Source organism: Protopterus annectens, chromosome 1.part1, assembly GCF_019279795.1.
Source record: "Protopterus annectens isolate FY-2018-M chromosome 1.part1, PAN1.0, whole genome shotgun sequence".
Classification (NCBI taxonomy): domain Eukaryota; kingdom Metazoa; phylum Chordata; order Ceratodontiformes; family Protopteridae; genus Protopterus; species Protopterus annectens.
Window position 1 is genome coordinate 1232493264 of NC_056726.1, and position 26809 is coordinate 1232520072.

Here is a 26809-nt window from a genome sequence, read left to right on the forward strand (position 1 = left end):
TGGGCATGTAGCCTGTGGAGAGGCTGAGTTTGAACAGTGTTTTTAGGTGAGGGGTTAGTTCATCTTTGAGCTCATGTAGGATGCAGCCTGGGACACTGTTTGGTCCCACTGATGCTGTGTTTTTGGCTTTGGAGAGGGCTATTTTAACCTGAGCGTCTGTGATTTCAGGGGCACTACATTCTTCTGGTATGGTTATGGGCCCTTTTGGGGGTGAGGGGGGGGGTTCACTGAACTTATCTGCCAGGATGTTGGCGATATTGGTCGGTCCAGTGTATTTTGTGTCATTCTGCACTAACTCTGAGCAGATGTGAGAATTGCCACTTAGATTCTTGAGATAGCTAAAGAATGACTTATGGTTATCTTTGGAGTCCTTGGCAATTTTTCTTTCGAAGCTAGTCTTGGATGATTTTATGACAGATCATAGTTTCTTGCTGATACTGATTAGGAATGTCTTCCATTCTTGGTATTTTACTCTTTTCTGTACTAGTTTCCTCCTTCTATTGCATAGCTTGTTTATGGCAGGGTTCCACCAGACTGGTTTCCTTTTCTTGGAGGAGTGAGTCTTGGTTTTGCTTGGGATAGCATGATCCATGCATTCTTGTAGGTGCCTGTAGAGTGCATTTGTAAAGGATTTTGCAGCTTGGACAGCGTTATCCCTTAGCATGTGGGCTTTGAAACTTTCCATCTCGGTCTTAAGTAAGTGAAGTTTGCTTTTGAAAAGTTTTCCACTGTGGTTTCTTTGACTGGGGGTGGGGGCGGAATGTGGATATCCAGAATGATTAGTTTATGATCAGATCTAACCAGTGAGGGGTTGACCTCCGGTGTGAAACACCGATCTCCCATGTTGGTGATGACCGGTCCAATATGTTGTCACCTCTGGTGGGGGTGTTGACCACTTGATCCAGGGTGTTAAGAGTTTATAAATTCTAGGAAATGTTGGGCAAGGGAGTTAGTACTTGAGTAGTTCTCCCAGTTAATGTTTGGGTAATTGAAATCATCCAATATCAGGGTGTTTTGCAGGACCTTTATGTTTCCCAGTGTTTCCAGAAATGTGGAATGGGGGTCCTGGGACATGGTGGGTGATCTGTAGCAAGCTGCAATTTGGATTGCAGTTTTGCCCGTTGTTAGTTGCACATGGATGATCTCTGAAGCATCGTGCTGTGCCACTAACCTGGAGGTGTGGGTATCCTTGATGAATATGGATATGCCCCCACCTTTTGTACTTCGGTTTGGGTTCTGTGGCCGAAATGTATGGTATGAGTTGTAGCCTGGTAGTGCTGGGGGGCTCTCTGCAGCCTTAAACCAGGTTTCTGTTACTGCACATATATCGATTTTCTCCATACTGAGGAGTGCCTCGAGTGCGTGCATTTTGAGGTTTAGACTTCTGGCATTGAGTAGCATTACCTTCAGTTTTTTGTTACTTGTGCTATTTATGGCGGTGGGTTTGTCTTTTGAGCCTTGCCTAAAAAAGGCACTATGGGGGTGGCAAGAGCCTTGGCCAGTATTCGAAAGCCTAAGGGTGACAGGTGCAAGCCGTCTCTAGCGAAGCAGCGTGGCTTGTCGAGCATGTCATCCCAGGCTGACAGACACTGGATCCCCTTTGAATGACACAAGAAGCTTAGCCAATTGTTGAATTTGATAATTTTTTCTTTATACCGTGGTATCATTCTTGGTGAGGGCAAAATGTTACTCAGGGTCAGGATCATACTGGCCTGGGCTACGTGATCAGAGAGCTCCTCCATGTCTCTTTTCATGTAGTCCAGGGAGGTACGTCTCAGGTCATTCACACCAACATGGACAATGACAGAGTCGTATTTGCACTTGCTCTGGAGGACCCGAGTGCTTGTGTTATGTGGCGGATCCTGGCACCCGGCAGGCAGCTAACAGTAACCTTCTCCTTATTCAGCCTAGTGAGTGGGACGTCAGTGTGCCTGACTATAGAGTCACCTGTTACTAGTGTATTGGGCTATGTTATTTTGCTTTAAGGGCTGTGATTGCGTGGCACACTGGTTTTGTGAAGTATGCGTTTCATGGTTTGTGTTGGGGGTGGAGGTTGCTTGGATGTCTGCTTTGGAGGTCTATGTTGCTTTTGCAGATTTTTATTTAGAGCCTCCAAGTATGTTTTTGTGTATTTATGTGTGTTTTTTGCCGGTGATGGTTTCATAGGTCTTTATGAGACTGGTGGTGTGATGCAAGCAATTCCCTTCTCCTCTTGACTGCCTGGTCCAGTCTTGGGTTGAGAGAGCTTACCCTCCAGTTTGGCTGTATAATTGCATCTCTCATGTATTAATGTTTGTTGTTAGGAGGAGAGGGTTGTCTGTGTACATGAGGCAGTTGTAACATTGCCTCAAAATGCCCAGATTCACCAGTTGAAGCGGAGAGTACACCTGAAACGGCCCTTTGGACATACCTGGATAGGTACAGTGAACTTTTTTACTGATTGAATGGTAAGGTCGAATAGAGAGCCTTGTCCTTCTCTACAGAATAGGGGGATCTAGTGCTAAGGTTTATTAGTGCTTGCTATGAGTTTTGAGCAAGTGCCGGGCTGAGAAGTGAATGGTTTGAGTGCTTAAGTTGAAAGTTTGATAGTTCCAAGGGAAAAATTGAAGAGTAGACTTTGTGGAGCTAGTTATACACCAGTTAACTGGCGCAGCCCGGCGCACAAAACCACGCAAATGTGGGTTTTAGAGCAAGGAAATGAAAGAGATAGAAATTAGCCCCAAATTGCCAATAAACTAGTAATTTCTGGGCTGAAACACTCCTCCAGGGACAGATAGGCTGCTCAAAGCTCCCCTCTCTCACAGGTGAACAGAGAAACTTCCTTCTATCCAAGTAAGGTATGGGCAAACACAGAAATGTGTAACACAGCCCTCAATTCAGCACTAACCTGAAAACTGGACTATACTTGCTTAGAAAGGCGGGAAAACAAGTATATTTTTGTTTTTTTCAGAAAATAAAGCAGATACAACCAAAAAAACACTTTAAATGCACAGAAATGGCTATCACACTTGAGTGTGTAGCCTACAACAGTTAAACATGTAATTTAAACACAAAAACGACTGTTAGAAAGTGTAGGCAGTAAAATAAGTACAATATGTAGCTGAAACAAGCTTTGTAAATCACAGAAACTCTAAAAAAATTGGCGTTTTAGGAGGAATTAGCTAAAGGCAGCAAGAAAATGCAGAAAAATTATACTTAATCACTCCAAAGTTTCTCTTTTGTCTCTCTGCCGCTGTAGAAATCTGCAGGGCACTAGGCAGGAACTTGCTGAGCTGTACACAAGCACAAAAACCTCGCAAATGTGGGTTTTATAGCAGGGAAATGAAAGAGATATAAATTAGCCCAAAATGGCCAATAAACTACTAATTTCTGGGCTGAAACCACTCCTCCAGGGACAGATAGGCTGCTCAAAGCTCCCCTCTCCCACAGGTGAACAGAGAAACTTCCTTCTTATCCAAGTAAGGTATGAGCAAGCACAGAAACTTGTAACACAGCCCTGAATTCAGCACTAACCAGAAAACTGGACTATACTAGCTTAGAAAGGTGGGAAAACAAGTATATATATATATATATATATATATATATATATATATATATATATATATTTTTTTTTTTTTTTTTAGAAAATAAAGCAGTTACAATCAAAAAAACACTTTAAATGCACAGAAATGGCTATCACACTTGAGTGTGTAGCCTACAACAGTTAAACAGGTAATTTAAACACAAAAACGACTTTGTTAAAGTGCAGGCAGTAAAATAAGTACAATATGTAGCTGAAACAAGCTTTTTAAATCACAGAAACTCTAAAAAAATTGGCGTTTTAGGCGGAATTAGCTAAAGGCAGAAAGAAAATGCAGAAAAATGATACTTAATCAATCCAAAGTCTCTCTTTTGTCTCTCTGCTGCTGTAAAACTCTGCAGGGCACCAGGCAGGAGCTTGCTGAGCTGTACACAAGCGCAAAAACCTCGCAAATGCAGGTTTTACAGTGGGGAAAAATCTTTATTTACATTTTGATGACTGGTTATCGAACCAGTAAAAGTTCATTTAAGTGGAGACTCAAGAACAAAAGCTCAAGAGCATTTGTAGGTCAAACATAAAACATCTCAGACACATATTACATGCAGTTACAGAATGATATGAACACAATATGAAACAGCTACTACACTTGACTTTGGTGGAGAAGGCTGCAAGTTCTCTTCCTGCACCAGGTAGATGGACTGCTGACACGGTAGTGCAATATAATGTGGGTGCTGTATCCCTGAGTGTGTCATCCTTTGGGTGACACGTTACACTGAGATCCCATTCTCCTGAGTTCGTGGCAGCACAAGTGGATGTAAAAGATCCCATGGCACCTACTGAAAAAGACTAGGGGAATTTCCCAGATGCCCTGGCAAACTTTTCTCCAAGTAGTAAAAATACCACCTTGAGTCCTCCCTGAAAAGAGGCTTTTAGCCTAGTGGGACCAAACCAGTCAACAAAGGATTAAAAAATATGGCCTAAACATCTCAAATACTTACATAAAGAAGAGATATCAGAAACAGAATAAATTCATAGTCTCTTAAGAGCAGGTATACAATAAGGGAGTATTTTTATTTACTGCAACTGACCTATTAAGCCTTAATACATTGAACTCACAATGTCATCTAACACACCTTATCACAATTAAAATATCAAGCAAAATAAATGTGCCAAAACACAACAAAACACAAACTGTACTTATTTTGTAAGGGGTAAGCCACCTTGCACTCACACCCCTTACTTGAATATGCCAACTCTGAGATCACAGGCACATTCCTTCTCCCCAAGTCTGACAGACATCACTATACACAGAATGAACACAAAATCTCTCCTTGTATAAAATCTAGAAAAAAAGAACAGACACAATAAAGTGGACATCTCTCTGTCAGTACAGTAAGTCCACACTTCTACATGATGCACGGTTGTTGACAATACAAGTCACAACCAAATGGGCATGAAAAGCTCAGGCAATCCCCAGTGCCACTTGTAACTTCTTTACGATTCTGATTTGATGCATGACTTTCAAAGTGGCCTCAGTTTTATGAATTACATAGTCTTTCTCTGCCACATATTCTACACAGACCAGCAAGCAGCAATGATAGTTTCTTTATGGTATATATGGGAGTGCATCACTGTTGGTGTTGATATGGCAATGTCTTGGTCCTGGGCCTGCTACCCTTTTAATACTGATCTGATGACATTATGTTGCCTACAAACATTTTAATCAGTGTACTACAAGTAAACACTGGTATACAGACTTGTAAGAGAAATAAGAGTGTTACAGTACCAATTTAAGTTATAAACCTCAGCACTGTTACAGTAAACCACTGCAGTGAATAAACAGGGATACAAATAAATTTCTCTAATTCTGATATAAAATGTTGAGTACACTGCTTTGGGAATCATATAATAATGTACTGTAGTCTGCAGTCTCAGATAAAAAGAAAGAAAAATCAAAACTCAGTGGGCAAAGTTATCACACAGAAGATTTTCTGTTAGCAACAAAACAGGGACACTTAATTTATGAAAGTACTTTACCCAGTGCTACTGTACTGTCATACAATTCCATTGTGGCACACGTGGGGTACAATTAATTTATGAATGTACTATACCCAGTGTTACTGTACTCTTATACAATACCATTGTGGCACATGTGGTGTACAATTAATTTATGAATGTACTACACCCAGTGCTACTGTATTCTCATACAATATCACTGTGGCACACGTGGGATATAAAATATTCTCTATGTGGGACAAATGGATTTACTTTTCAGAAATAGACAGTGTCAGCTAAGCCACTGTGATGTTATAAGTTGGCAATCAAAATAAAATTACAGCAATTTTTTTTTAATTTAATGTGCCATCTAAACTGCAGCTAGAAAACTCGTCCGATATGCAGAAGTGGCATATTCTAGCCAGAAGGGGTGACACGGTGGTGCAGCAAGTAACATCACCACCACACAGGAAGAGGCTCTCAAGTTCGCATCTTGGCTGGGATGTTCAGTGTCTATATGTCTTCTTTACATTTGTGTGGTCTTTCTAACTGTCTTAGTTTCCTCTCACCTCCAAAGACATGCTGTAGATGAATTATATTTCTCCAAATTACACACAACTGTGAGGGTGGTGTGTGAGTGAATGAAAGTATGCATCCTGTGAGAGACTGGTGGATCTGCCCAGAATGGGTTTCAATGCCTTTGTGCTTACTGGCTGTTTGGACAGGCTCTGAAAAATGTACTTTTCCTAACCAAGATGGTGACGGTGCGTTTCTTTAGTGGAGAGATCCTGACTTTTGTAAATGCTGACATTTTCTTGTGGGACTACATACCCTGTGTTCTGTTTTTTCTTCTTCTTATTTTTTAAATGTTTTTTTACTGCAATAACGTTTTCAAAAATAAGCACACAACGTTTAAACAAAAGATTTAAAAATTGCAGAAATTATCTAGTTATCCAGCCATGAAACTAGGAAAAATCTTGTTAGGACGGCATCAAAAAAGGCAAACCAAACAAGTTATAAGATTCTTGTTTCTTAAAAAGAAAATGGATACATATTTTCAGACTGATTACTTGACTTGCCAACTTGGCTTCTAGAAGAATGTCACATATGCAATGTGGATACTAGCTTACTATTGGAGTGGCCATCTTGTATATCATCCTTCGACTGAATCTCTTCATCATCTTCTATCACGATAGGGAGATCCCCACCCCTCTCAGTCAGTGGTAATGAGTTTTCACCTGGCATTCTGTGTCCTGCAGCTTGATCAGAAACACAAACAAGATACAACAAATGCAATTAGCTTAGAGATCCATCCAAAGAAAAAGAAACAGGCAAGTAAAACACTGACAGCAACTTTAGTGTTTACCTTTGTTTAACATACCTGCTACTACAGTGCAATTCTTGGTAGAAAATATGAGCCAACAGCTTGCTCCATTCTTACAGAGAATGTACACTGCATTGCTAGCTCCGTTTATTTTTTCTGCTGTAATCATACTGTATACAAGCTGCAGTGTTAGTGTTTAATAACTTTCTTAAGCCAGGCTCAGTTGTGACATCAGACTCACCATTGCAGTAATAACTGTTAATACTGAACCTTTGTCTGTGAATCTTCATTGCATCTCAAAGTAATGCTATCCCAGCGTATGATACTGGGCTATCACCACCGCGTAGCTGTGTGATAAGTCCAAATACAACCAATATTAACTGTAATGCCTAATGATAAGAACACCTACTTACACCTACTACCCATATACATCAACTCTTAAGTGAAGAACATCTTCAAGCACTCCAAAATGATGACAGGATTTATTCAGGGACTAGTTTTAGTAATTTTTTTAACAAAAGCAAATTGCTCTGTGGAAAGGAGGCTACTGGAACAAGTAAAACACAGTAAAGATGCTACAGCACAAAACTCAAAAAATAAACAGGCATTTCAGCCAATTGGCTTATGGGGGACTCTATTGGATAAGGTAATGTTTTTTTTTCCTTTTACCAAGGCCTGCTCCACACTTATAATAAATACGTATGTCAATTTTTTGAAAATAAATAAAACTAAAATAAAAATCTCCTTTACTGATTTTGTTATAAGCACACACTGAGAACAACATAAATTGAATCAAAATTTCTAAAATCCAGACTAATCATTAGAAATAAAAACATTTTACAATGTACTGGATATCATCACTCTGACATTCATTTAGAACATTATCTTAAAAGTTATATACGCTTGGATATAGTGTATGGTTATAGACCTGTCACCTTCTGAAATCAAACATATTGGTTCTACACAATATTCATAAGAAAGGACTGTATGCAATCAACTAAACTGGGTACATCTTATATAAAGAAAGTGCAGTCGTGTTAGGAATTTACCATAACTACAGCTGTTTAACTGCTGCATTTGAAATAACTTCTTGGGACTTTGTCCACATATGGCCTGGCTTGTAAAGCTCTGCTCCCTGCCCCCTCCTGACTTCATCATGTTAGTGACATCTACCCATGCTATCTTAAGTTCTTTCTTTCCCTAGTTCTTAACAGTGACGAGGTCTGAGAGCAGAGCACTAGAAGATCCCTTAATGAAGTGCACACCTAACTGGGATGGTCATGCAGAAGTGACCTACTAAGCTACCACTTCAGAAATTAGGTCAAGCTGGGGAGGAAGGGCACCTAGTGAAGTAGAAGGAGGAGGAGGAGGATGGTAAGGGCTAAGCATGAGGGGGTACCCACCATAACCCTGAAAGGACCAAAAAAAAAGGAAAAGAAAGAAGAGTGGAGATGGGGAACTACTGCAATAGTGGGCATACCTGAATATTTACAATTAAGGTATGGTCCTAGGATTATGGTACTATTTCCATTGTACTGTCCACTGCTGAAGTAGTGACACCTTCTTGATAAGCTTCCCAAAGTTTAGTAACCATGGGCTGGATGGACTTGAGAAGGACAAGGTTACAACAGGTCTTGTAGGGTAATGGTGACAACCTCCACCCTTGCCCTGAGGAAGATCCATGTTGTAATGCTTGGCTGGACTCAGTGCTGACTCCTCTTAAAAAGGCAGTGGTGGGGTGGCTGTTGTGGTTTTCGTAGAACATGACTTCATTTGTCCTGGGGTTGATCTGTCATGGAATGCCTAGCAGAAGGAGATACAATGTGACACCCATTTAGAAACTGCTTGCTTAGAAACAGATCTAACCTCCCTATTGTATTCTAATGAGTGGTCTGTTTTCCTTTTTCCTTTAGTTTTGTCAAAATAATGCCACAGCTGCCTCTGCAAATCCATGGAATGTAAGATTCTTTACCCTTCATTTTTGGAGATATGGTATGTGTAGAGAAGAATGGACCTAATTCAAGGATACCTCAGTCACTACTTAAGTATGATGAAAAGGTTAGTGTGAAGTGTGCCCCTGTTCTTGTGGAAGATAAGAAATGGCTCTTTGCACACGAGGGCTTGCAGTTCTAAAATTCTTCTGGCAAAAGAGAAGGCAACTAAAAATTCAGTTTTCCAGGACAGATACTTGAGGGAAACATCAGCGGCTGGACAAAAGGGAAGCAAGTTTCACATTTCTATGGCACGACTGAGATCCCATGGTGGTTTAGGTTCTTTCTTAGCAGGAGTTAGATCCAAAACTACTTTCAGGAATTGTTTTACAGGTACTCTAAAATAGAGTGGGGGATTCCAAAGCAGTCATGCTGAAATGGCGTACACAAGAATCTTCAATGATGTTTGACAATCCTGATATGAAAAGATTGAACAAGTAGCTTAAGATCAAAATCCCCAAGGACTGGGTTGAGTTAAGTCACCTCCTTTGGTACCAAAGAGTGAATCTTCTTCATTTTGCTAGTTATGATTCCCTTGCAGTAAGTCTTCTAGTCTCCCTTAAGATGGAAAGCACATCCTCAGAAAACATGTGACTGAGAGGAATGATAGCAAAACTATCTGTGCTGTCTGCCTATTGGTCTTTAGGCTGGGGTACATGACAACCCACTTGTCCTGTGTCAAGACATTCAGTGCACTTAGCATTCATGGTTCAATCCTTATTAAACTCACTGGGATGGAGAATAAGTGTTGTCTCAGATACAAAGGAGTTATAAGTATCGTTTGGGCTGGTCCTCCGCTATAGTTTGTACTACCCTGAGGAGAAGACAGGTTGGAGGATAAACATATAGAAACACATCTTTCTGGTCAAAGTAGGAAATATCTGCTGCCCTGATCCTTGGAACAGCTGCCCTTGCATAAAGTTTTTATAAATACCTGTTTTCTGGAGAAACAAAAATATTTATTCCTGGTGTACCCCACCTGTGGACCAGATTTTGAAAAATATCTTTGTCTAGTAGGCATTCATGAGGATCCACTTCTGTTCTGCTCAGGTGATCTGTCAACAAGTTGTCCTGAGATGGGTTATAGCATACCCTATGAGTCAGTCCTGCCTCCTCAGCTGTAAAGCATGATTCTATAACCAGCTAGCTTAGGAGATAGTAACATGCCCCCCCCCCCCAACACACACTTGTTGATATGTCACAGCATTGTGGTGTGGTCTGTGATCATGCACATTTCCAGTTTTGTATAAGGACCTTGATAGCAAGAACCACTGCCATAATTTCCTTTGTACTGACATGTTTATCCTTTTGCAGCTTATCTAGAGACCCTTGGACACACAGACCCCCTAAATAAGTTCCTTAGGCTGTGTCTGATGAGTCTGTGTTGGGTGTCTAGTCCCAATCTGAACAGTCCCCAGGTTCATAGGTAATCACTAGGCTAACTGCCCACATGAGCCAATTGTAAGCTTACCCATTTCACTTCCAAAGGTGAGAATCAAACCCTGTATCAAGTGTCTGTGAGGTAAGCACCTTAACTACTATACCAACCCCCAACTAGTTTCAATTGTTTTTGTCATCATAGCTCTATTTTGATAAATGACGCACAGAGGCATCAAGAGGTTGTGTGTGCTGATACCATCTGTTTCTGGAACGACTACTGAGAACTTCATATCTAGTCTGGCTAGTGGTACCATTAGGATGAATAAGGCCATGTAGTCCAGTGTCCTCAGAAATTCCTTTGCTGTGATGTGGTAGAACTGTGCTGTGCAGTAAGTACTGGACCTGGAAGGTCCGTTTCTCCTGGAGAAAAAGACTTTCTGACTTACAGTGTCTAGTCATATCCCTCTAACAGGGTTTGCAGCCTGAGGAACAGATGGGATTTTGGAAGATTCAGAGAGTCTAAGAGTCTCTAAGCTTGTATGCGTAAGCTGCAGGACTCCTTGAATCTCTTACAGAGATGTTAATTGCATTAGACAGTCATCTGTGTATGAGTAAGATGTGATACCCTTTGGTTTGCAAAACAAAATTGCTGCAGCCTGGCATTCTGTAAGTACCCTGAGTGCAGCAGATAAAATAAAGGGCTAACGGGTAAGTTGGAAGTGGGACCCCCCCCACTATCATCGGTCCAATTTAGCTATGGATATGTGGATGTGGGCATTCTTCAGGTCTCATGTCACCAGGAAAGATTTGGGGCAGGAGAGCATGAAAGTTTTAACAGTTTGAAATTTAGAACCTTCAGGAACTTTTTTTGACAGATCACAGATTAGCCTCCAAGGGTCATCTTTTCTTGGAACCAGTTACAATCATGAGTAAATCCTCTCTGGTTGAAGTGCTTTCAGTCTATGGCCCCTGCCAAGAAAGGCCCTGTAATAATGGCATTACCAAGTGTCTCTTTGTTGGGCACTGCACGGATTCTGGGAAATGTTGCTATTTTTATAAAATGCATGATATGAAATTCCATGATATTCAGTACACAGTACCTTTCGTGATTGTTTTCCCCATTCTTTTACAAACAGGTTCAGCCAGCCTTCCAGTTTGGGTTTGGGGTGTTCATAAGTTAAAGGGATTGACGGTTGAGAAAGAGTTTTATTGGCTAGGGTTGGGATATGCTCTGTTGAGTCATAGCACAAGGTGTCAGCCCTGAATGCCTCTAAACTTCCCTTTTGTCTTGATTTTTTTTCCTGAAGTGGGTTTTCCTCTCCTTAAGCCATTTTTCTTTGCCCCGCCTTTGGTGAGAGGACCAACTTTTTGGTCCGCTCTTTCACTGACTGCACAGTCTTGCCCTTCTTATGTAGCTTTTTATGCAGAAGAGAGAGGGTGCAACAGCAGCACCATAGCCACATTTAACAGAATGTTCTGCTAGCCTGGAGACAGGTTGCATAACTCAAGTAACAAAATTCTCAGACCTTTGTATGGCATCTCCTCAGCATCTTCCTTTAATTGGGACAGGAATGTCCCCTAGTATTTCTACGTCTGGCAGTTAAAATTCCTGACAACCATGGTGACAGAAGCATATACTTTCTTCCCAAAGTGATACAGGATTTTGTTTTCCCCCATTGTTGGGAAGCAGGCTCTTGTTTGGAACTCCAGCAGACCCCCTAGTTGGAATCTACAGGAAATGTAAACAGCATGTCATGGTCTATGTAGCTGACATGCTACTAACTCTCATATGAATGGCTGCATCCATAGGTGTGTAGGGTTCATAGATGAATACTAGGCTAACTGCCATGAAGGGCCATTTTAAGCCTAGTCAATATCCAGAGGTCAGAGGTCAGAATCAAACCCTATGCTTGGTCTCTATGAGGTGATGACCTTAACCATCATGCTAACCCCTCCCCCACGTGGTAGTTGTTGACAATGTCCTGGTCATGAACAGGGTTTTACGTAAGCTGCTAGCAGACCCATCTATGACAGGGAGAGGGATGGCACAACATCACTGGAAATGGCTGCGAAAGCAGCCACTAATATTGCAACTCAGCTAAGGCTGGTGCTACTCCTAGTGTAAAAGTGCAAATAGGTTCATAGGAGCTTACTAGGATAACGCTAATGGCCCTACAGACCTTATAAACCTAGACATGTTTTACCCAAGTTACCCTTACAGTCTTAGCCATATTATACCCAAGTTACCCCAAATGACCTTGGATAGATGGGCGTTATTTGCAGAGCAAATCTAAAGTCAGCACTGACTACCTCTGTCCATAAGGGACATGGACGGTACCTTATTTATTTATTTATTTAACATTTGTTAACTGGGAAAGTCCAACTTAGAACAAAGTCAATTTTCAGCGGAGGCCTGGGGAGAAATGCTCCAGATTCATGTCTTTGTAATGTGGGAGGAAACCAGAAAACCCGGAGGAAACCCACACGAACACAAGGAGGACATGCAGACTCTGCATAGAAGGCACCCCAGCCGAGAATCAAACAGGAGAACCTCTTCCTGTGAGGTGACAATGCTACCGCTGCACCACTGCACCATCCACCTACGTCTACCTTCGAGGAGAATTTTTTGGTCTCCCATTCAATTGTCCAGGTTACGCTTGAATATGGTCAGTGAGGAGCTCTGCTTAATGGGAGCTGGGAGTCTATTCCAAAGGAGCAGCAATCTCTTGGAGAAACTTCTGTCTCTCTTGCATGTTCTGTTAATGTCACAGGCAAGGTTAAGATCTCTGGAGTGAGTGACTCTTGTCCCATTTGATTTGCAGCATTTCCATTAGGGCTGGTCAGAGACTGCCCTATAGGCTAGGCACAGTTGCCTCTCAGCAGCCTATAAGATACAGAGTACAGTGACAGGACTTTCAGTCTATCCATGTAAGACACAGTTTGGAGGCCCTGAATTTTCCTTGTGAGAAACCCCTGTGGTCTCCCCAACTGCTGCAGGTGTCTGGTGAGGTACATGCAAAAAAGGGTATTGTACTCAATTAGTGGTCTAATGAGGATTGACTACAGTGGAGTTATGACATCCTTAGACCTGGATGCAATGCCCTTACTTATGAGATGCACAATGTAGAAGGCTTTCCTTACCACTACGGAGATATGGTGATCGAAGTTTAGATTTCTATGAACCAGTGTTCCCAAGTCTTGTGGTTTTGAGCTTAGGGGGGTGCTGTCAATACTGTAATTAGCAGGGTGTTCCTCTTTGCCAAAGGGGCTAATAATGCTCTCTTGTTCATTTTGTTTTAGTCTGTAGCTTTGGCACCAATTGTTTTGTGTTATCACTTTCAGTAATATGTTAACATCATTGGGGGACTCAATGATTGCACCCAATCTGCAATTATCAGCAAACTTGGTAAACCAAAGGCCATGTACTTTGGCCCAAATTTCTGAAAAATAGATTCCAAACAGCTACAGGCCCAGTGCATATCCTTGTGGTACGCCAACCCAACTTTAAAAATGTGAGTTCTACCTGTGAGCCAGTTGGCTACCCATCTAGTGATGTAAAGGTTAATCCCCAGCTGGGCAAGTTTGTCAGTGATGCTTGAGTGGGGAATTATGTCAAAAGCCTTGTCTAGGTCAAGACAGGCAGTATGCACTGCCTTAACTTCATCCAGAGTTTTGGTGACATTCTCAAAGAAGTCTACCATGTTTAACAAGCATGATCTACCCTTAAGCCAAACTGGGTTGGGTCAAGAGTTTGAAGGTCACCTATGCCATTGTAGATAAGGTCCATGATGATTCTTTACATGGCCTTGCAAATGAGGCTGGTTAGGCTTATGGGTCTACAGCTCCCAAAGTCATTTGATGGGCCCCTTTATGCAAGGGGATTACTGTTGCTGTTCTCCACTCTGCTGGAACACAGCCAGTTCTCAGGCTATGGTTAAAGAGAATGCACAATTCCCCTAGGTCTTGTTTTAGATTGCTTAGTAAGCAACCTGGGATGTTGTCTGGTCCCACTGAGGCTGTGTTTTTTGCCTTGGACAGCGCAGATATAGGTTAATAGGTGTGCACTAAGCTAATGGCCCTGGAGCCTTTACAAGCCTAGCCCACAGGATTACCCTGGCATTGTGCACTTGACCTTAGTTCCCAGTGCTCTGTTGAGTAGAGCCACTGGAGTGATCCCTGGGGTGAATTATCTACTTCCCATCCACTCATCAAGATTTCTCTTGAAGAGGGCCAATGAGGTGCTCTGCTTGACATGTATGGGAAGTCTATTCCATAGCACGGGCAGTCTCTGGGTTATGAACCTGTCCCTCCAGCATGTTCTGTCGAATGTGGTACTGAGGTTGAGGTCTCTGGAGCGGAGGGATTGGGATTTCTTTAGATGTAGCATTTCTAACAGAGCTGGGTCAGACATGGTTTTGTAAGTCAAGCAGAGATCACCTCTAAGTAGGCAATATGAGACAGAGAATAGTTGGAGTTTTCTGAGTCTGTCCAAATAGGACAAGTGTTTAAGACCTAGGATCCTCTTTTTGAGGAACCTTTGCGGCCTCTCCAGTTGTTGCAGGTGTCTAGTGAGGAACATGCCAAATGGGGCATTGTATTCAATGATTGGCCTAATGAGGGAAGAGTAGAGGGAGACAATGACTTCTTTCTTCCTGGATGCAAAACCCTTAGTAATGAGATGTGCCACATAGTAGGACTTTCTGACCACAGTGGCAATGTGGTGGTCAAAAGAGCGGCTGCTGTCAACCTGTGTTCCCAGATCTCTTATAACTCCTTCTGTGTTCAGTGGACTGCCATCGATGTGGTAATTCAAGGGAACCGGGTTTTTCCCAAGGGGGATGACGACACATTTTTTGGCATTGAGTTTAAGGCCATGGTTCTGACACCAGGCGTTGGCCTCAGTGACGCCTTTCTGTAGGATGTCAACATCACTTGAGGAGTTAATAATAGCTCCCAGCTTGCAATTGTCTGTGAACTTTGTCAGCCAGAGTCCCTTTGTGTTGGCCTGGACTTCAGCGAAGTAGATACCAAACAGTAGAGGACCCAGGACCAAGCCCTATGGGACTCTACTCGTGACTGGTCTGCAGTCTGATTTGGAGTCAGCTACTTTCACAAGGTGGGTTTTATCTGTGAGCCAGTTTGCAACCCACCCAGTGATATAGGGGTTGATGCCTAGCTAATTGAGTTTTTTCTATTATTCCTGAGTGGGGAATGGTATCAAAGGCCTTGGCCAGATCAAGGTAGGTTGTATGAACCACCTTGCCTTCATCCACAGCTCTGATGACTGACTCAAAGAAGTTGAACAAGTTCAGCAGGCATGATCTACCCTTCACAAAACCAAACTGCATAGGATCCAGAGTTTGGAGATTCCCTATATCTTTGTTTATTAGGTCCATGATGATACGTTCCATAGCTTTGTATATCACACTCGTCAGGGTAATGGGGTGATAGTTCCCAGGGTCTGCAGTCTCGCCTCCTTTATGTAGAGGGATGACTGTAGCAGTGTGCCATTTGGTAGGGACAAAGCCTGAGGTGAGGCTGTGAGGTGAGGTGCCAGTTCACTCTGTAGTTCATGTAGAACACAGCCAGGGATATTGTCAGGTCCCATAGAAGCTGTTTTTGTGGCCTTGGACAGTGCTGTTGTAACCTGTGCAGCAGTAATACTGGTTGCCTGGCAATCTACTGGTATTGTGATTTGTCCTTTGGGGAGGGGAGAGGGATAAAGTTGGCACTGAATCCGTCGGCCAGTATATTGGCAATATCTGTTGGCTCGGTATAGGAGATACCATTGTCCAGTAGCTCAAAGAAAATGTGGGTATTGCCATGGAGATTCTGTATATAACTATAGAAGGCCTTGTGGTTGTCTTTACTATCTGCTGCAATTCTGTTTTCATAGCTAGCTTTAGAGGATTTGATGAGGGACCTCACATTTTGTTGATGCTGATAAGGGAGTTTTTCCAGTCTTGGGACTTTACCTTATTCCACATCAGTTTCTTCCTTCTGTTGTAGTTTGTTTATGGTAGGGGACCACCAGACTGGCTTCCTTTTTTTGGAGGAGAATGTCTTGGTTCGATTGGGTATGGCAAGATCCATGTATTTGTGTATGTGTTCATACAGTGCACTGGTGTATGATTCAGCAGTAATGCAACTATTCTGCCTGCTCTCTAGAGATACTAGGGAGTGGACTAGTGTCAGGAATGCTTTGGGATATGGCTGATGGGGACAGATGGGTGAAGTTTGTGCCAAATCTGTCAGTTAGCAGGTTGGCTATTTCCTCGGGTACTGTATGAGTGGTACCATTCACAACTACTTCGGCACATAGCTTTTAGATCCTTTTAGATTTCTGACATAACTAAAGAATGCCTTATGGTTATCCTTAGCTAGGGATGCTATTTTAGGTTCATAATTAACTTTAAATGACTTTACAAGATGTCTGATTTGCTTTCATAATTACCTTTAGAGGACTTTATAAGATAATTGATTTGCTTGTTCAAGCTGCGGAAGAATTTTTGTCCTAGCTGAGTCAGTTCCCTCTTGTTCTTAAACATTAGTTTCTTCCTCTTGTTATATAGCCTATTTATGCTTGAGGTCCACCACTCATGGCTTGTTTTTTGGGAGGACCTGGTTTTGATCCGGTCAGGTACATCTGAGTTTATACAGCTGTTTAGGTGTTTATAACAACGCATTTGTGAACACCTCTGCATAGGAGTCATTGTTGGCTATGTTTGCAGGGGTTTGACATTTTTATACTATCACTTAGTAGACTGTAGTTTGCTTTAGAAAAAATGTTTAGTTTTATTGCTCCTGTGGGCATTTCAGGTCTGATAGTTACTTTGAAAGAGACTGATTTATGGGCTAACCTTACCAGGGAGGGTACTACAAGAGGGGGTGCAATGACCTCCCCCCATGTTGGTGAGTACCAAGTCTCTGATTTTTGAACCCCATGTGGAGATGCAGACTATCTGTTCCAGGGCTTTGTACTGACAAAATGAAGCTCTTGCGCACAGTGAAATCCTGGTGTTCATACCTGATGAGTGCTGTGGTCCTCTGTACTAAATTTATACAACTATGAATCACCTGTTATGTTTGATTTTAATATTTGCATGTGATGAGTCTCATTAGTATGACGGCACTCATTTGCATACCTTGAATACAGCATTAGTTTGACTTATATAAAACATGTCTCTGAAGCACTCCCTTCCTGTAGATCGTTACTTGAACTAATTTACATAATATATGCCACCTATTTCTGAACACTCCCGATATGTTTAAAGTTTTGCAAAATTATGACAACTGACAAACACAAACCTTTTTCCTCTGGCTTCTAAACAAAGCTAATAATAGGAAACAACTGTCCATATATTTTTACATTAATAATTTAGAACAACAGATAGTAAATATAATTTATCATATTTATTTTCTCCTTGTATTATCTTCAGCTCAACATCACTGCTTCTTAACAAATATGGAACGTATTAAAGCTCAACTATCAACTAGTTAGCAATGATATAGGTGGCCTTCTATCCCTCCTCAATCTGGCTGCGGTCTTTCAAAGAGTTATTGAGACCATGGAAAAAGGGTGTACAATCCACACTGCCTAAGTTATCCAGTCAAGACCAAGCACAGGGATTACTGACAAAGTCTCCCATCTCAGCATTATCCCATACAGTGTTCACTGGACAGGTAATTGGCTACCTGATAGAACCCATAGTATTAAGGCCACCGATGTTTACTCAAAGCATCACCAGCAGTATCCCACAGGGCTATGTCTTAGGTCCAGTCTCTTTGCGATATACTTGTCTGACATGAAAGCTGAGATCAACAAACAATGGTAAACAAATCTGCAATGACTGCAAACTGGGGGCAGTTATTAAATCTCATTCTGATACTCATATTCTCTACTGAGGGCTAGACCAAACAAGTTCTGTCAGTCATGAGCTTAGCCTCAACAACAAACAATGCAGCATGGCTGTTTTTTGCAAATTTAGCATCACTACAGCTTATCATACAGATAGCATTCCATTTAAATCTGACACAGTCATTTGGGAGTTGGGCACCTGTGTTGATAACAGGCTCTGCTTTGGCCATCATGTCTTTGCAGTGGTTGGAAAATCCTTCTACCTTGGTCTGCTTATCGATTGTAGTATCTCATTAAGGTTTAAAGAAGTTAAAAGTCCCACTTTATTCTTCCCTTGTTATCTGAATATAATCCCCCCTTTGGCATGTGCTTCCCTAAGCATGTAAGCCAACTCAAGGGACCTCTGTTTCTACACCAAAAAGACCTCAGGTCTCAGTACCCTTAGATACTGTTACATACTAAAAGTCCTGTCTCTCTACTTGGTACCATACCGACTCCTGATGGATGATTTCTACTTAGACTTCTGTGCTATGAATGACTCTGTATGAGCCTTCCATGCTATGAATGACTCAGTATGCATCTTTTATACTATGAATGACTCAGCATACTTTGAACTCCTTCACAAGTGGTAAAGCAAATAAAGTACAGTTTTGTACCTACCATAAATGTAGATGTCCGATAGATATGCAACTGCAGTCATAACATATGGGTTGTCCTGCCTCAGGCAGCCCTCGGTCGGCCGGATTCCAAAGTCTGGGTCCGGCGTCGGCTGGGTCGCCTCCTCTCCGACGTCAGAACGGCTAGAGTGTAAAGGCATCGGCCGACGCCATCTTCTTCAGTGTTTCTTGCCCCAGATGCCAGGTGCCCTCCTAGGAAGGCTAAATTTGGTGAATGGATAAACAATTCCAGACATGCACAACAGTAATAAACAGATACACCATAGGAGATACCCCCAGCTAAAAGGAATAGGGGGAGTGGACCCATAAAGAAGGTTGCAGAGGGGTAGGAGGGTGGGAAAATCCGACTGCAGTTGCATATCTATCGGACATCTACATTTATGGTAGGTACAAAACTGTACTATGTCCTTCAAGAATACAACTGCAGTCATAACATATGGGTTGAATACCATAGCCAAGCTGGGGGTGGTTGGAACTAAGAAAGTGATGGTGTAGCTAAAATGCCCTGCAGGACTGCCGAAGCAAAGCCTGCTCGGGATCTGGAGTATAAAGGCAGGTTGTAGTGCTTGGTAAATGTATGCACGGACCTCCATGTAGCAGCCTCTAGAATGTCCTTTGTAGCCACTCCTCTTAGGAAAGCTGTGGATGTGGCTATAGCTCTGGTGGAGTGTGGCCTAATATTGGCTGGCACACTTTTTCCATGAAAAGAATAGCAGAATCTGATGCAGTGTCCAATCCATTTGGAAATTGTTTGTTTGGAGATTGCTTTTCCTTGTACTCTAGCAGCATAGGCTACAAGCAGTTGGTCAGACTTTCTGGTGGCCTTAGTTCTGTCCAAGTAGTAGCGTAGTTGCCTGTGTATGTCCAAAGTATGCAGCAGTGCTTCCCCCCTGTTTTGAGGATTGGGGAAGAAAGTAGGCAGGTGAATGGCTTGATTTAGAGACACCCTGGAAATTACTTTTGGCATGAATGAAGGATTGGTTCTTAGACTCTGTCCTGATGAAAAATGAGAAAAGGAGGTACTGCCATGAGTGCCTGTATCTCCGAGACTCTTCTTGCTGATGTGATTGCCAATAGGAAAACCGTTTTCCATGAGAGAAATTGCATTTCTGAAGTTGTTGCTGGTTCAAAGGGAGGAAGAGTTAATTTTTCCAAGACGAAATTGAGGTCCCATGCAGGTACTGGCGGTTTCCTGGGAGGTTTGATATTCTTTATCCCTCTTAGGAACTGTCTTAGCAAAGGATACGAAAACACAGGTGGATCACAATTGTATTTTGCTGAGATTGCTGAGGCATGAATCTTTATGGAAGAATATGAGAGACCAGTATGAAACATTTCTGCCAAGTATTCCAATATCTGAGGTATACTCAATACTGTTGTATCCTGACCCCTGTTAGCATTCCAGATGATGAATCTCTTCCACTTGGCTGAATAGTTTTTTCTGGTGGAAGGTCTGCGTGCTTCCAGTAAGATCTCTTGAACTTTTTTAGAAAGAGAGATATCGGAAGGAGTTATGGTAACCTCCAGGCTGTCAGATGCAATGTTTTCGGGTTTTGATGAACAGTCCTGTAATTGTGTTGTGTTAGAAGCAGAGGCCATAGGGGCAGAGGCCACGGTTTGGTCCGAGTTATGCTCAACAGCAATGGGTACCAGTGCTGCCTTGTCAGTCTGGAGCTATCAAAATGCCTGTTGGTTGTTCTGCTTTGATCTTCAGTATCACCTTGGTCAGCAGTGGTAGAGGAGGGAATGCATAAATTGTTAGGGAATTCCAGCTGAAGGAGAGAGCATCCATTTTCCAGGCTAGAGGATGGTGGGTCCTTGTACAGAACTTTTCCAGGTGATGATTCATGTGAGAAGCAAAGAGATCTATGTCCGGTCTTCCCCATGTCTTTGTTATTTGTGAGAAAATGTGAGGATGCAGCATCCATTCGTGTGGATCCAAGAAATTTCTGCTCAGCTTGTCCGCCAGTACATTGTCCTTGCCTGGCACAAACTGGGATTGCAGATGTATCTTCAGACTTAGGGATTTTTCCCAGAGAATCATTGTTAGTCTGCAGAGGGGATAAGAATGAGTGCCTCCCTGCTTGTTTATATACCACATAACAGTGGTGTTGTCTGTCCTTATTAGTAAATGTCCTTGTTGAAGTGATTTTTCGAAAGTCTCGATTGCATGTATCACTGCCAACATCTCTTTTTGGTTTATGTGCAGATGCCTTTCCCTTGGTGTCCATAGACCTTGAATGCATTTGCCCTCCATGTGCGCCCCCCATCCATGGTCTGAGGCGTCTGTTGCAATCATTTGACCTGTTTGAGGTTTGTTGAAAGACATGCCTTTGTTTAACTGACTTGTTTGAGCCCACCACAAAAATTCTCTTTGTAGACATGGAATGAGTGGGATTACGTCCTCTAGGCTTTGGCTGTGTTGGGACCATAAGCTTTTTAAGTACCATTGCAGCTTTCTCATATGAAGTCTTGCCAAAGGTATCAGAAGAATGCAAGATGCCATGAACCCCAGGGCCTGCAGGATTTTCCTTGCAGTCAGCTGGGAGAGCTTTACTAGGCCTTTGAAGTACTCTGGTAACTGCTGTTGTTTTTCCTCTGTGAGATAAGCCATTTGTGTTTTTGTGTCCAGTTTGGCTCCTAGGAAAATAATCTGTTGGGATGGCAGAAGTCTTGATTTCTGAGTGTTGACTGTGTATCCCAAGGCCTGTAGTAATTAAATGACATAGTCCAAGTTTGCTATCAAGGTTTGTTTGTTGTCTGCTTGTATGAGGCAGTCGTCCAGGTAGGGGTATATTTGAATCCCATGGAGTCTGCAGTGTGCCACTACTGATGCCAGGCATTTCGTGAACACTCTGGGCGCAGTAGATAAGCCAAACGGCAATGCTGAGAATTGATAATGCTCTGTCCCTGCAAGAAATCTGAGGTATCTTCTGCAGCTTTGTCTGATTGGGACATGCAGGTATGCCTCCTTGAGGTCCAGAGTGACCAGCCAAGACCCCTTACCCAGCATGGGAAGGAGTTGCTGCAACGTCAGCATTTTGAACTTTGGCACAATGAGATAAGTATTTAGAGTAGACAAGTCCAGTATAGGCCTCCATTTGTTTTCCTTTCTTGGAACAAGGAACAGTCTTGAATAAAATCCCTGGCCTTGTTCCTGTGGAGGGACCTTTTCTATTGCTTTTATATTTAACAGCTTTGAAATTTGAATGAGTGCCTCTGCCCTTTGATGAAGTGGCAGGTTTGGCATGCCTTGTCTTATTGGTAAAGTATGGAAGTGGAATCTGTAACCTTTGTCTATTAAATCCAGAATCCATTTGTCCTTGGTTAAGATATGCCAGTTTTTTGAGAATAAGGATAATTTTCCACCCAAAGGTGCTTCTCTTTGAGCCTTTGTAGACGGTATGAAAGTCAAGTCATTGTGGTTGTCCTTGAGGTTCAGCTGAACTGCCTGCGCCACTTCTTTGATTTGTTGGTTGCCATTGGCGGCCCCTGTAGGAGCCTCGGTATTGCCCTCTACCTCGGGCACGCCTGTTTTTTCCCCTTTGAAACTTGTCAGTGTCTGGAAAGGACCAATTCTTTGAAGGCCAATTCCTGCTGAATCTGGGTGGCTGAACCTGGAGGAAATCTTTGACTGTCTGTACTGATTTAGCTTTTTCCTCAAGGGACTTCAACACATCTTGTGCATTAGCACCAAAAAGTTTCTGTTTTTCCAGAGGTGCATCAAGTAACTTTACTTTAACATGGTCTGGCAGTGGCTGTTCTTTTAACCAAGCATGTCTACGTATAACAGCCCCAGTCATAGCTGCCCTACATGAAGCCTCCAATGCATCATAACCACACTGAAGAAAATTATTGTTAACCTGCTGAGTGTTATGTACTAGATCCTGCAATGCCTTTCTATCAATAGGCTCAGGAGAGGCTAGCTTTTTCTGTAAATCATCCAGTAAAAAATCCTGGTACTGAAACATATGAAAAAGGCAGTTAAGTGACCTCATGGCCAAGGTGGTAGAGGTATAAACTTTTTTACCCCATCTCTCCAGGGACCTAGCTTCCCTATCCACTGGCAGTGGATTCTTGGCTGTGGAAGTAGCCACTCCCTTGGGGCCCTGTGAAATAGTTTCTAGATCCACAGAATGGGCCTTAAAGAGATGTTTGTGGGTGTCAGGGACCCTATAATATCTGTCTGGCTTGACAGGAGCAGGAGGGAGAGAATCAGGGTTAGCACTGGAGTCGGAGAAAACATCATCCAGGACATCCATAACTGGAGGGATAGCTACAGGTCTGTGCTGGGGTAGCTTGAGGAAGGTACGTAGCCTTTTCCTGGAATCAGAGAATTCCTGACCCTGCCATTTAAGATGCTCCCTCATAGAGTGTAGGACTTCACCGAACGTAAAATCCTCTGGAGGAGAGGCAGAGGGAATTGATTCCTCAGCATCAGAGTCCTCATAGGCCTGGAAGGATTCTTCTTGGGTATCTGAATGCTCAGAATCCCCAGAGGCTTCATCTGAAGAGAGGTTGTCGGCCTGCTCAGTTCTGGGCCTTTTCTCTGCAGGCGGCTGAGAACCTCTGTCTGGATGAGGGTGAGACCCCCTGATAAGAGAAATAAGATCTGCAGCAAGAGACATGATCTGTTTATCAGAAGAAGGGGCCTGGGCAGTAGGTTTAGGATGGGCCTTGGCCTGGCTGGCGGCCTTAGCACGTGCAAAGGCCTTGATGGACATGGATACAGGAGGCCTAGCTGCCCCACGTGCAGGAGTAACCTTGCCCACAGGAATGGTGTCGGGTAGATCCAGAACTTCGGTTTCTGGAGGAAAATCAACAACCGGCACCGGTGTAGACTCCGAGACCGAAGGACGTGTTAACGCTGTGTTGTCGGCCTGGAGCGGTTGAATTACCGCTTCCGAAGGGACCGAAGCACTCGCGGAGGGTTTAGGAGGAGTATCGGTGGAGGACGCGGGCCGAGGATGTCGGTCCCGGTCCTTTCGTTTTTTGGTAGATTGAGTTGTTGGTAGTTCCGACGGCATGATATAAGCGAAAGATTCGCCGAAAAAGTCTTTGGCAAATTCTGCCCGGCGCCTGAGAGTGCACTTATTGAAGCAAGCACAGGCAGCACAGGCTGAGACGTCGTGGTCTGGGCCCAGGCAAGGGAGGCAATAAGAATGGAAGTCCTTATGAGGTATTTGTTTACCACAAGACAAACAATTATTAACTTTCTCAATTTGTTCTGACATCGGCTGAGGCAAGAAAAAATGTTCCCCAATGGGATACTTAGCTTTTAGATGACTTCGGTACTGAAAACACAGGAGCTGACCGACCGGCACTTGCGAACTGCTTCTGCTTCGGGCACCGCGCGGCAAGAAAGACTGAAGAAGATGGCGTCGGCCGATGCCTTTATACTCCAGCCGTTCTGACGTCGGAGAGGAGGCGACACCAGCCGACGCCAGACCCAGACTTTGGAATCCGGCCGACCGAGGGCTGCTTGAGGCAGGACAACCCATATGTTATGACTGCAGTTGCATTCTTGAAGGACATCCACTCTAGAGACCAAAACCAGATGGTGCGACAAGTACGTAACCCAGCATATTCCCAGTTTCTGCAGTTGGCTACTTTTACGCATCAAGCAGACTAACTTTTCTATCAATCTTTAAAACCACTCTGGATGACTGGATGGTTGATCACAAACTTTCATCTGGGATATGTGGAGAAAATCAAATGAATAAGGGGTCATAATTAGTCTTTCACCTAATGGATGATGTGCTGAGCTTCCTGATGGTTTCCTTGATCATATGTTTGGTACAAACTTAATGAACCTATGAACTCTAGCCACTTTCAGAAATAAGCTCTCTATGGCAAGATTTATTTTAACCACTTATTTTTTGTAATGCATGGTAATAAACCAAAGATGCTGACATAAAGTTACTGTACCTACTAAAGTGACATAATGTAGTTTTACTTATTCACAAACAGAACAGCACTTTGAGAAGATGTGTCCATGTAAGACCACAGAATTTCAAAAATGTTAATACCAGTATATGACATCATCAAGGATCAACAGTGGCTAAATGTTCCTACAACGTCTCTGTGGTGCTTATGGGACTACGTACATTTCCTCACTTTTAAAAGGAACCACATTTCTGTCTTAGCCCCTAGTGCTCATCTGAATAACATTCAGCTTTTTTGCAACATTATTAGACAGAGGCAACATGGGATATATGCAAATTATCCTTTAAGGATATCAGGTGTTTCGGCTAAATGGCAATTCTGAATGTCCATGACTTTTTCTTTTACATCTATTTATGGACAATTTCAGGCCAATAAAGCCAAAACCTCTAGCTGTGGACATGCACATTTCTGCCTTCTTATTGCATCATCAGCACAGCATAAGAGAAATATTTGACTTTTGGAAACACAGGGTTGTCATACCCAACTAATATCCATAAACATTAGGGTGTCTACAAAATATCCCAACTAACAAACAGAAACAATGAGTAAAAAGGTCACACAGGAAAAGCAACTGGTTAAAAAACACAAAAAGAAAAATCTAGCAAAGCTAGACTTTCCACTGTGTGATACCTTAAACCTCTTTTATCAGAGGCAACATGTGGACATATGCAAATTACCATTTAAGGATATAAGGTGTTTCCGCTTATGCTGTGCTGATGATGCCATCAGAAGGCAGAAACATGTATGTCCACAGCTAGAGGATTTGGCTTTATTGGCCTGAAATTGTTCATAAATGGACTTAAAAGTAAAAGAAAAAGTCATGGACATTCAGAATTGCCATTCAGCCGAAACACCTTATATCCTTAAAGGGTAATTTGCATATATCCCATGTTGCCTCTTATACAAGAGGTTTAAGGTATCACACAGTGGAAAGTCCAGCTTTGCTAGATTTTTCTGTGTTTTTTAACCAATTGGTTTTCCTGTGTGATCTTTTTACTCATTGTTTTAACATTATTGAACAGAAAAAAAAGCCAAAGTAAGGTGCTCCTAATGAACATTACTGAGTAAAGCAAACTGACTCTAACAATAATGAAAACTGAACTTACTTACAATAATATATACCTGTAACAGTTCATGGTGTACATGTTGTGCTACACTGGAGTTGAGAAAGACCTCTCATTCAATAAAATGGCCCTTAGGTGAAGCTAAAAAAAAAGTAGGAGCTTTTGCCTTGTAATGTGGCCTGTATGTGAAGCCAAAGTAGTTCTCCTATAAAAACAGAATGGAAGCTGGAAGCAACAGAGGCATTTGCCTCTCACTACAGAGGGGCTCAAGTGGGGCCTTGGTCCATAAGAAATGTGCAGTCAAAAGCCTGACACCCAGGCAAAGACCTGCCCAAAAGTTTTATGCAGGCTGGAACTAGGCACTGAGACATAGGCCTATCCAAGGCCAAAGAGATCAGTGTATATAAAACTGAGGAAAATTGTCAGTTATTGAACTTCAGTTAATTATATTCAAATTCTGTCTTTAAGTTTGAGATATTATTACATATCTGAAAGCATTTTAAAGAGATTTTGAGCTTGTATTTTGCTATGACAAGTTTACTTCATTAAAGGCATGAGTTCATTTACAAATAGAACCTTTGTGTGTTATGTGAAACTACACACTGGGCCAGGAGACTTCTGATATGATGATAGTTCAATTTATGACCTCCCTAATGCTCATTACAGTAACATTCATCTTGAATACAACCTAGATGAACATATGACTTGCCAAGCTATGATGAGCTTAATATGTATTACTCTGGAAAGAAAAATATCTAGCTTAATGAAAATTGAACTTATTTACTACAATTTTCAACACTCTTGTACCCGGGTATTAAGCTGGAAAGAGTCTATGGACTAGCCCACCTACCCGGACATCAAAAGGTAAAATAAATAAATAAAAATGCCTGACTACAACTCAGTACAGGTAATAAAAAAAAAAAAAAAGAGGGGCATAACTTTGCCACATTAAACTAAATAAACAGTATAAAAATACAAACAGAAAATAGTTTATATGAATGAGGTGGATTTGGTCATAATAAGATTGCAAAAGTCTGTAATTATACTACGCACT

General features: G+C 42.3%; 1 protein-coding gene across 1 annotated transcript in view; it reads right to left on the bottom strand.

The window, feature by feature from the left end:
• The window catches only part of LOC122809505 (putative zinc finger protein 66), a 449400-nt gene that overhangs the window by 260020 nt on the left and 162571 nt on the right, over positions 1 to 26809 (bottom strand). Inside the window, exon 4 of the mRNA XM_044081063.1 lies at positions 6646 to 6774. Coding sequence (XP_043936998.1) covers positions 6646 to 6774 — 129 coding nt within the window. The remainder of the gene's footprint in view (positions 1 to 6645; positions 6775 to 26809) is intronic.